The sequence below is a fragment of the Nymphalis io genome, chromosome 22 (assembly GCF_905147045.1).
Source record: "Nymphalis io chromosome 22, ilAglIoxx1.1, whole genome shotgun sequence".
NCBI lineage: Eukaryota > Metazoa > Arthropoda > Insecta > Lepidoptera > Nymphalidae > Nymphalis > Nymphalis io.
This window is the reverse complement of record NC_065909.1, coordinates 3,074,264-3,086,158: the sequence shown is the minus strand read 5'-3', so window position 1 is coordinate 3,086,158 and position 11,895 is coordinate 3,074,264. Positions and strand designations below refer to the sequence as shown.

The 11,895-nt window shown below is 35.6% G+C and overlaps 2 protein-coding genes across 2 annotated transcripts in view; one reads left to right on the top strand and one right to left on the bottom strand.

Annotated features, from left to right (window-relative positions):
* Window positions 1–397: 397 nt before the first annotated feature.
* LOC126777082 (26S proteasome regulatory subunit 8) lies at window positions 398–1,789 on the top strand. The gene has a single exon (XM_050499963.1). The coding sequence runs from the start codon at window positions 515–517 to the stop codon at window positions 1,721–1,723; it is 1,209 nt and encodes a 402-aa protein (XP_050355920.1). The 5' UTR covers window positions 398–514; the 3' UTR covers window positions 1,724–1,789.
* A 684-nt stretch (window positions 1,790–2,473) lies between these two features.
* The window catches only part of LOC126777021 (putative vitellogenin receptor), a 36,771-nt gene continuing 27,349 nt past the window's right edge, over window positions 2,474–11,895 (bottom strand). The window contains exons 28-36 of the mRNA XM_050499843.1: window positions 9,824–9,976; window positions 8,964–9,075; window positions 8,621–8,740; window positions 8,111–8,334; window positions 6,481–6,805; window positions 5,987–6,138; window positions 4,726–4,809; window positions 4,145–4,229; window positions 2,474–3,514 (exon numbers count right to left, since the gene is read on the bottom strand). Coding sequence (XP_050355800.1) covers window positions 3,419–3,514; window positions 4,145–4,229; window positions 4,726–4,809; window positions 5,987–6,138; window positions 6,481–6,805; window positions 8,111–8,334; window positions 8,621–8,740; window positions 8,964–9,075; window positions 9,824–9,976 — 1,351 coding nt within the window. The 3' untranslated portion in view covers window positions 2,474–3,418. The remainder of the gene's footprint in view (window positions 3,515–4,144; window positions 4,230–4,725; window positions 4,810–5,986; window positions 6,139–6,480; window positions 6,806–8,110; window positions 8,335–8,620; window positions 8,741–8,963; window positions 9,076–9,823; window positions 9,977–11,895) is intronic.

The following is an 11,895-nucleotide window of genomic DNA, read 5'->3' as shown; positions in this document are numbered from 1 at the left end:
TACAAAGTAAAGCGACACTCGCTGGATAAAAATAGCTATTTACAATTATTGTGTTTATAACCAACATACTTTTTAACAAGGGTAGAATATAAATTGAATTTCATCATGAGGTTTTCTTTATTTTTCGACTCCAAACATTCTTAATCTTAATCTTTACTACTTTACTTTATTGCGGATTGCGGTTTGTACTGTATATTGACTGGATTTAGATATGTGCCTTACATTTGTATGAAAATTAATTAGAAGATTAAAAAAAACATTTTTTTTCTTTTTCTCTTTATTTATTATATTCAAATAAAACTTTCGATATATTTTTTTGCTTGTTGTTCTTTAGTATGCCACACTTACAAAATTGGCTTATATACTCTGTGCTCACACAGTGACTTGGAAAATATAGCTGTCATTGTCATCTTACTTGAAATTCATTCATCTGCGTTGTCTAATAAACTGATTGCCGTTTCAAACAACTGAAATATATTTCTTGATTTAATTCATGTAACAGAAAAATATCACCATGACGCTTACTAAAATGGAGGTGGACTCCGTGAAAGGCGAAGGATTTCGGCCGTACTACACAACAAAAATCGAAGAACTACAGTTAATCGTAGCCGAAAAGTCTCAAAATCTTCGACGTCTGCAAGCCCAGCGAAATGAGCTAAACGCTAAAGTTCGCATGTTACGTGAAGAACTGCAACTCCTGCAAGAGCAAGGCTCCTATGTCGGAGAAGTCGTCAAACCTATGGATAAAAAGAAAGTATTGGTAAAAGTACATCCTGAAGGCAAGTTCGTAGTAGATTTAGACAAAAACGTTGATATCAATGATGTAACTGCGAACTGCCGTGTCGCACTGCGAAATGAAAGCTACACTCTTCATAAAATATTGCCAAACAAAGTCGATCCTTTAGTATCTCTTATGATGGTCGAAAAAGTTCCAGATTCAACTTATGAAATGGTAGGAGGCTTGGATAAGCAAATTAAAGAGATCAAAGAGGTGATAGAACTACCAGTAAAGCATCCTGAGTTGTTTGATGCATTGGGTATTGCACAGCCCAAGGGAGTGCTACTGTATGGTCCACCGGGTACTGGTAAGACGTTGTTAGCGCGTGCCGTGGCCCACCACACTGAGTGTACCTTCATCCGAGTCTCAGGTTCAGAGCTTGTGCAGAAATTCATCGGTGAAGGAAGTCGAATGGTCAGAGAACTCTTTGTTATGGCTAGAGAACATGCTCCATCTATCATTTTCATGGATGAAATTGATTCTATCGGTTCCTCTCGTATTGAGTCTGGAAGTGGAGGTGACTCGGAAGTACAGAGGACCATGTTGGAGCTTCTAAATCAGTTGGATGGGTTTGAAGCGACAAAGAACATCAAAGTCATCATGGCTACCAATCGTATTGATATTCTTGACCCGGCACTATTGAGACCTGGTCGTATCGACAGAAAGATTGAATTCCCCCCACCAAATGAAGAAGCTCGTTTGGACATTCTGAAAATTCACTCTCGTAAAATGAATCTTACAAGAGGTATTAACCTACGTAAAATAGCAGAGCTGATGCCAGGGGCATCTGGTGCGGAGGTGAAGGGAGTATGTACAGAAGCGGGCATGTATGCTCTCCGGGAACGTAGAGTCCACGTCACCCAAGAAGACTTTGAAATGGCAGTAGCCAAGGTAATGCAAAAGGATTCTGAGAAAAACATGTCTATCAAGAAATTATGGAAGTAATTTACTTTTCTTTGTGTTCTTCAATACTTAACTTTTATGTACTAGATAATAAATAAATTCATCCTACATTCTTGTTTTATTTGTTGTATTTTCCTTTGTTTGCATAAATTTCTTAATATGGGATTGAATGCCTTTTAAATTTAATTGTAAGCAATTATATAAACTCATACCCCCAGTGTGTTGATTGTTAAACCAAACGTTATAACTCCAACGAAAATGATATATAGTTTCAAATGTATCAAATAAAGGATACAACAATTTATTGATTGCAAACAAAAACAACCTATTTTTGTATATAGGCTTTTATTATTATTTAATATATCACAGCATACTGCAATTATTTACACGATTCTTTATTAATTATATGACAATACTAAGAAAGTGAATATTAGTATACTAAAGACATAAATTACAACAAATAAATAAGATTAATTTACATAATTTTACTGCTTTGCAGCCAAATAGGAAATGTATTATATACACATAATATATATGAAATGAATTTGAAATCATGAATCTTTTCTATTCTATGCTTCCCAACCACTATAGTTAATTTATATATATTATTATAAAAATATTTAGTTTTATATTACAAATACAATAGTACGTCGTTTACCCGAACTATGACTCAGTTTATCCGACCGTTGACGTTGTGCTTTTGAAGCTGGTCTCGAATATTTCGAGACATGAAGAATGTTGCCCAACGCACGCAACTTCTCAAACGGCAAACGGGCTTGACCATTTTGTAAATATTAAAAAAAAAAACATATCAACGTTAATATATATGTCAATTTTTAATGAATGTATGTGCTGTTTTATGTAAAAATGTGTTGTTTATGATCTTGTCCCAAAAACCCACATTTTGATTATCCGAACTAGTCTTTAGTCCCAATTGGTTCGGATAATCGAGGTACTATGTATGTTTGTCTTATCTGTCTGGAAGGGTATTTAATTAAGAAATGTATAAATAACAAAACATTAATTATTATTTATTTTAATATAAACAATTACAATATTAATTAACAAAAGAGTATTAATTATGCTCTTACATAATTAACTCTTTATAACAGTTAGTTGTAATACCAACTAGTAATCACTTAATTATATATAATATAACCGCTGACCTACCAACAAATGGACATTACAAGATTGACGAAAAATGTTTACTTGGTTAAATCATATTATACAGATGATTAAAATTTAATTCATAAGGGTGTTACCAGACCAATCCATCGGCGTTAGAATTGAGAGTCAACCCCGATCGACGATTTGTTACAACACTAATCGACTGTATGTCGATTGATGGTATAATGGGATAGTTGATGTCGATCGACCGTTTCTACTTATATACAAAAACATCGATACATTTTAGGCAATACTGATGGAAGAGCATACGTTGATTTATCGAAGTTGAATCCAATTTTTTATCGAGCAGTATCCGTTGATCAGCCAAAGCTACCACACTACCGGCGTCGATGAATCGTATCGAGCGAAGATCAATCGATTGGTATGGCAACATCCTAAGTCATCAGTACTTAGTGAGATTGAACCAATTGAAAAAGATTGTATCTCTTTTCGAATTTTTTTTCTCTGTTACTTCTGACTCTAGATCGCGGATGGTCCATTTGTTGGAATGTCATTATATTTAACATATTTATACAATTCTGACCAGCAGAATATAATTAATAAAATTATTTAATTTTTAATCATTCTTCTGTTTTCTCTCACATCTATATCAGACTCGGTATCGGAGAGATCTTGGTGTGTATCAAACGACAAACCTGATGTGCCCTGAAAAAAAAAACATTTAGAAAATGATATGTACACTGAAATCTACTTACTATACAATAAATGACGTACTCCTGATTTTTTTTAAGGTCGGTTTCATTGGTTCTATACTATATTAAGTAAAAATGGGAATCCGAGCTCATAAATTCATCCCCTCCATCCGTACAAGCTTGCCACTAGCTACTGTAAATTTTTATTGGAACCTAGCTTATATTTAAATATGACACTACAGAAACATTAGTTGCATTTTTTTGATACTTGGTAGTAGTGCTTAGTGCAAGCCCGTCTGGGTAGACACCAACCACTCATCTATATTCTACCGCTAAATAACAATACCAAGTACTGTTATGGTCTAGTTTGAAGGGTGAAGTGTAACTGCAAGCATAAGGGATAATGGGAAGCTTATAATAATTACAAAAGCTAGTGTCGCATTCGCGATGTAAGGCACGGTTAATTATGTCTATGGGTGGTGGTGACAACTTAAGTTCAGGTGGTTGATTTCCCCGCCCGCTTATCTAATTTATATTTAAAAAAAAACATATGTTCTAATAGAATACAGCTACTAAATCTAAAAATAATAAGCATTAAATTAAATTTCAAGTCAATAACCATATGTAAGAGCAATAAACTTACAATTGGCTTAGATTTCTTATAGAAGGACTCTTGCCACATGTTTCTTACGAATTGTAGTGGATTTACAAATTCGTGGCCCATGCCGCTGAAAAAATGAAATTATTATAATCTAAAAAAATATTAAAAATGTGTTACTGGATCGTACTGCCTTATCTCATATATGTAATATAAGATTTAATTAAAAAAATAAATAAACAACGTGTAACTTGGTGGATTCCTTTCCTTTTAAGAAATGGATGTGGAGCTCTTTCCTCCACCATTGGTGTATTGTGGTAGAATTGCAGTCAACGCTTTCAGATTTTGCCTCACTATCTATCTATATTTGTGAATTAATTAACAAAAAGATAAGCACCATGAAATAATTAATGGCGTTTGCTCTGGCTTGAAATCAAATCGGAGTAATTTCACCAAGTTTCTTCTGAAAAGCTTCGAGGTAGATCTTTTGCCGGACCGATGAATTAATATTGACGATCTACTATACGTATGTACTGTGTATATATTAAAAGCGTAGTCTTTTTTAGTTTTCCCATTTTATTTTTTAAGCTAATTTTTATTATTAATAACAATAAAAATCAACTCACTTGATAATATAACCTGCTTCCGGCATATCTATGATGGGGTTAGACAGTTGTGTGATTCCGTCTGGCGTGTTATGGTACCGCACTCTGCAATAAGAATTCACAGATAATAAAATAAAAACATTTAAACGAAAGCTTCGCATCGTGTCACATCATGAGAGTGCATATTGTTTGCGCACACATTTGCACGCACTAAAATATTTCCAGCACAGCATTTCTAGAATTAAAATTACTGCCCTGACCGAAAACGGTCAGCAACTCATCAAGTAGACTATATACATAGAAATAAGCGGTAAAAACCCATTTTTTGAGTCTTTACTTTCGACTGCATCTTCGCCCGCTTGTTAGGGGACCGCATGGCAGGTGGTGGATTCCTATGTTCTTTTCTGTACCCCAATGACAATGTGTATACAAAATTTCATCATGATACTACTACTGCTGCTCAACCGTGGTAATCAATATACGTATAGGTATGTGGTAGTTATATAACAGTAACTGTGAATGTTCCACTGCTGGGCTAAGGCCTCCTCTCCCTTTTTGAGGATCTGCTCCCTGCTCCAATGCGGTTTGGTGGAATACACATGTGGCAGAATTTCAGTGAAATTAAACACATGCAGGTTTCCTCACGATGTTTTCCTACACCGTATAGCACGAGATGAATTATAATCACAAATTAAGCACATGAAAATTCAATGGTGTTTTCCCGGGTTTGAACCCACGATAATCGGTTAAGATTCACGCGTTCTTACCACTGGGCCATATCGGATATATAGGTAGTTATATAACATACTTATAAAAAACAAAGTTCTTTTTCGCATTTATAATTATTTAGTGAAGCCGAGATGGCCCTGTGGTAAGAACGCTTGAATCTTAACCAATGATCGTGGGTTCAAACCCGGGCAAGCACCACTGAATTTTCATGTGCTTAATTTGTGATTATAATTCATCTCGTGCTTTACGGTGAAGGAAAACATCGTAAGGAAACCTGCATGTGTCTAATTTCACTGAAATTCTGCCACATGTAAATTCTACCAACCCGCATTGGAGCAGCGTGGTGGAATAAGCTCCAAAACCTTCTCCTCAAAAAGAGGAGAGGAGGCCTTTAGCCCAGCAGTGGGACATTCACAGGCTGTTACGGTACGGTACGGTAATTATTTAGTATAAATTGTTTTTATAGATCGTACAAGGACATAGGACAAAGTATTAGTCGACTGAGAGTATTAGATATTTTATTCATACGATATCTATTTTCGTATCAACTTACTGCATATAGTTCTCTGCCTTCTTCTTCTTCGTGAGCCGACGTACGAACAGACACACGTAAAGAGCGAACAGCATCGCTACCAACGTCACCACCACCATGGGCAACGTGCGGGTCGAGTTCGTTCGAACCACTGCACCTTCGAACTGCGCCAGCTAAACACATGCATAAAAGTACCATTTTAAATAATATTATGTACAAAATATTAAAAGCACAGCTAACTGCGATTTTTAACAATGACAATTCAATGTATTAAATATAGTTTACACATTTCATCAGTCATTCGCTTATCACATTTATTTTGGCGCAGTTTGTTAACTGTATGTCTGCTTAGAAATGCTTTTGCTAGCGCTTCGGTTCCCCATCACCCCATGGGCCGTTGAGGCACTTCGTGTTCGATCGATAAATGCGTCACCCATGGTTTAAAGTATGCACATTTAATCAGTAATATGATCTTTTCTCATGTACTTTTGTTCTTACGGTAGATCTTAACCCACCTCATTATCCTCGACTTGCGGACAGGTCCCATCACTAGTCCAAGTCCCGTCATGGCACACGCACTGTGGACCCGTGAACTCCATCACGCAAATATTGGAACAAGTGATCGTATCGCAATCGTCGTAGACGTCATCCCTCTGGACGCTCTCGTGCTGGATCACGAATGCAGTGCCGTTGGGCAAGTGACTGTATGGGCTGCAAGTCTTGGTGCTGAACAGCAGGCAGCGGATGAGATGGGTGCCACTGAGAAGGTACAGGTGGTCTTCGAACAGCGCGAGATTGTGAGGAGATTGAATGGTTGGATTATTTGAGAAAATCGTCATCCTGTAAACGATAATTGACTAGATTTAGAAAATAGTAACTCAATTGATAACACATTTAGATCTTTAAGTTACAATGGTACATTTTAAGAAGTAATAGTTGAAATAAACTTCACTTGGCGATAGGTTACCTAAAGATCAAGCAAAAATTGCATGTTCTTGTTATTGTTAAGGAATATGTCAAAACCATAAAAAGTACTAAAAATTGTTATATATCTTATATCGATATCTTTCATAAGCCATCGAGTATTGACAATCCGCCTCAAGCCTGCGTGTGAGAAAGGTGTCAGTTATCTCAGTGATAATCAATACTTGAATAATATATAGGCGTATATACAAAGACTAAAGACCAATAATAACAATAAAACCGTTATGATTATTAACGAACGTTCGACGTTAAATATTATAGGGCCCATAATTATGAAGCAAAATACGAAGCGAAGTGAAAGCACAATATTTAATAACTTGCTGACCCGTGCCCACTTCGTTGGGCGGTAAACATTTTTATTCGTGATCGATTGGCCGAACATTAATAAAATTGTCTCGCGTATTTGATATTTTAAATTATCGCTTAAACTATACAACCAATATACAAACTGTTAAAACGAATTTTATCTAAATAAAATTTCCATGGTAATAAAGGAATTTATTTTTAAATAGGTTGACGTGTTTTATATGAAAAAAACCACCTAATGGAAATATCACGAAATAGATAACGACACAGTCGCGGTTCCATACCTATGTCGTTTTGATTCTTTAATCATTGGTCCAAATTACATGCAATAAAAGGGAAAAAGCCTCTTGTTTTAAGCACTTGAGACGATAAGTTTACTTATTTTGATAAGAATTCATAATTGTTTATTATATGACCAATAAACATGACATAACGATTTAACTTATTTTTTTAATATAAAAAACTACTTTTTGTGACTTAAATATAAAAGTTAGAGTTATAATGTCGCTGAATTTTTTTGTCGGCATTATCAAGCTCTACAACTTTTTTCTAGAACTCAATCATATATCTCTTACAGTTAAGGCAGCGTTCGTAAGAAATGTTTTCGTTCGACCATTATTTCTCCGACTTACTTTGCAAATCGTACTACCACGAAAAAGTATTTTCATATTTCGGGTTAATATATAGCCTATGACACTCGCAAATAATGTGGATTTCTATTGGTAAAAGAATTTTCAAAATCGGTTAAGTAGATCCAGATATTACCCCCTACAACGTCACAAACTTTACCTCTTAATAATATTAGTATATAAGTATAGTTAATAATATGAATCCTAGATCTTTTCAAGTACTTACATTACTTTGCCATCATAATCCACTTGCATGATACTTGAGGGATCACTTGCGATATAGAGAACCTTAGAGAAGGAATCAGCGGCGAGACCAGAACAGCTGGTCACTGACGTCAAGTCTGATATGTTTCGACCTGAGAGGGAGGCTGATCGTACGATGGCTTCTGATCCCTCGCTGACGCAGAAGAACATTTTATAGTTCGCGGGGTCCACCACCAGGGAGGTTACCTGATGGATTAGTGATAATTTTCATTACCTAGTCAATATAATCATGACTTATTCTATATAGCTTAACTGCGTAGTAGTATATAGTAATTCTGTAAAAGCTCCACTGCTGGGCTAAGGTCTCCTCTTGAGGATTTGGTTACGAGTTTTTTCCAAAAAGCTGCTCCAATACGAGTTGGCGGGTATACACGTGGAAGGTTTTCATACGTCGAAGACAATATGAATTATAAAATTCTTGAATCGTAACTGTGAGCAGCTGTAAATTCTAATGTATATGCATCTTCCTCACCTGCGCCGTCGACGGCAGTCGCAGTAAGCGCGCGCACCGCCGGCGCCGGAAGTGACACGTACGCACGTGGCCGAAACCGTCGCTGAAGTACACGTTACCTGTCACCCACTCCACCGACACCTGTAACATTCGAACAAGTTCAAGCGCAGAACCAACGGCTTTACGTGCTCTCCGAGGCACAGGAGTATAAACACTGCCAGCTTCCAGAATCTAAGCTGCTAGTGAGAATTATTTAAAAAAAACATTGTTTTTATTAGCTTGACCGGGATTCGGACTCAGGAATTCAGAATTCGCGGCTTTATTGATAGAGAACAACGATGTACTCAGCAGGTGAAAAACATACCTTGGTAGGAATCCCAACGTTGGTGATAACACTGACTGGTGATCCTTTGTCATGCAGGTTCACCTCGAGCAGCTTCCCCGTTTGACTTGATGCTACGTACATTTTCCCACTCCTGAAATACAACTTCGGTTTTCGTTGAGAGTTACATAAAAATACTTATTATAATGAAATTTTATAACATAAAGAGATAGAGCAAACCAACAATTATGATTTTTTTTTGAACTACTCCTATATACCAAAGAACTGCCTCTATAACAGTTTTAAAATGTTACATACGTAATTTCCACAAAACAATTAACCCTCTATTAGGAATATGTCGAAACTATAAAGAATACTAAAAATTGTCCTATGATCTCATCTAGATATCTTTCATAGATAGTGTTGAAAGTTCGCCTCAAGGCTGCGTGTGAGGCGTGAGCAAGGTCTATGTCAATTAACTCAGTGGCGATTAATACGTGAATAGTACATAGATTTTTTTTATAGAATAGGAAGGCGGACGAGCATAAGGGACACCTGATGGTAAATGGTCACCAACGCCCATAGACATTGGCATTGTAAGAAATGTTAACCAGCGCTTACATCACCAATGTGCCAACAACCTTGGGAACTAAGATGTTACGTCCCTTGTGCCTGTAATTACACTGGCTCACTCACCCTTTAAACCGGAACACAACAATACCAAGTACTGCTGTTTTGCGGTAGAATATCTAATGAGTGGGTGGTACCTACCCAGACGAGCTTGCACAAGGCTCTACCACCAGAGTAGCATCTACCAACAAAGACTAATTGAAGTATTTACATCAGTCACAGCAAGATGAACAGCATTTAATATTATTAAAATAAATGTTAACGAATCAAACCTGACAGCAACATCAACATCGCTGATCTCGTTATCATCCTTGTCGTGGTACCGGAGGCTGTGGGTGTGACTGCTCATGGACCACACGGAACTACGTTTAGTATATAGTACAGCGAGACGGCCGCGGACTGCTTTGCAGGAGCGACGATCGGATCTGGTTAGAATGTAATAACGACATAGAATACTTAATAAGTGTACAGTGTTTGTATAGCGAAATCTTTTAATATTTTCAGTCATGATATTGCCAAATGATTTTTTATTATTAAAAAGTAAGTAAGTAACAGCCTGTTAATGTCCTATTGCTGGGCCAAGGCCTCTTTCCTTTTTGAGGAGAAGCTTTGGAGCTTATTGCACCATGCTGCTCCAATGCGGATTGGTAGAATACACATGTGGCAAAATTTCAATAAAATTAGACAGATGCATGTTTCCTCACGATGTTTTCCTTCACCTTCAAGCACAAGATGAATTATAAACAAAAATTAAGCACATGAAAATTTAGTAGTGCTAGTTAACCCACAATTATCGGTTAAGATTCACGCGTTCTAACCACTATCCATCTCCATGCCATTTTGGCTTAATGTCATCTTATTATAACAATGACATTAATTTATAATTTATTTTTTTGTTACTTTTAATTTGGTTTCGATTATATTTAATCTGGAAATTGAATCTATACTTGTAATTGTCATGCATGTTAGATATACTATATTTTTTATAAGTTCATTTGTCAATACGTATATAAATATATTTATGTTGTAAGTATGCTTTTACAAATAAATAAATAAATAAATGTATCATAATTGTATGTATTTTCAGAATGATTAGTGTTAAAAATATGATTAGGTGAGGGGTCACCACCTCGGCGAAACGAGACGAGCTCATAATTTTTCGTCCTCTACGCACAACGTTATACGTAAGTTACACAGAACAACATGAGTGTAGCAAGATCTCCGACTGGAAGTGCCACAAGCGTAGTACGGAGTGACTCCCAACCAAACCTTACAAAAGTTAATTCGAAAGAAGAATTTTCGGGCGCAACTAAAACAACAGCAAACGGAAGCATTATGAACAGGATGACCATATAAGGAATGAATTGAGTGAAATACGGCAGCAAATGTCTAATATTATGTCAACATTAACATTAATAAGTAACAGTCAAAAAAACTTCATCGAAAAAATCACGGATGATATTACTGTAATTGAAACACAACTAAGTGATATAAAGTCGACTATTGAGTTATTGAGACTCTTACATTAGAACAAGATATGATTAAAAATGACCTAACGTATTTAAGAAATAAAAATATAACTCTAGAGAGTAAAATAGAAAACCTTCGATCTTTGGTTGAAAAAACTGATGCATCTTTAGAAAAAGATTCTTTTAATATCAGTGAAAATGTAATAACAGAAATTGATGTACGAGAATTAAGAAGTAAAAATACAATACTTGTTGGAATTCCGGAACAAGTTGCAACCAATAAATATGAAAGAATAGAGAAAGATAAGACAGAAGTAAGCAAAGCCTTAAAAAGAATTGTTACAGAGTGTCCAAAACCTGAAAGAATCTTTCGGGTTGGAAAATATGAGCCTAAATATAACCGTCCTATTAAAATAATATTTAAAACAAAAGAAACAACATCAACCTTATTACGCAAGAAGAAAAGTCTAACTGATTTAAAAATATATTATGATCAGACACCTTTACAGCAAAAGCATTTAAAAGACTTACAAAAAAAACTTAAATACGAACACGACAAACGCAATAAGCATCTTATTATAAAATATATAAAAGGAGTTCCTAAAATCACTGAATCTACACCAAAAAACTAAGAAAATTAGAAACTAATCAAAACAATAAATATATTTCACCTTTACATAATATTATCTCCTACCAGATTACTGATTCTTATGAAAATATCCTAAGTAGCAAAAAATCTATTAGATTTCTTTATACAAATGCTGGGAGCCTTGTTAAGTCAACCAAATTAGATGAACTAAAATGTGTAGGTCAGTCATTTAAAAATCCTCCGGATGTAATTCTTGTGACGGAAACGTGGATTAAATCAAACTATG

Coding starts and splice junctions, on each gene's coding strand:
- LOC126777082 (XM_050499963.1), top strand. CDS start 515: ATGACGCTTACTAAAATGGAGGTGGACTCCGTGAAAGGCGAAGGATTT.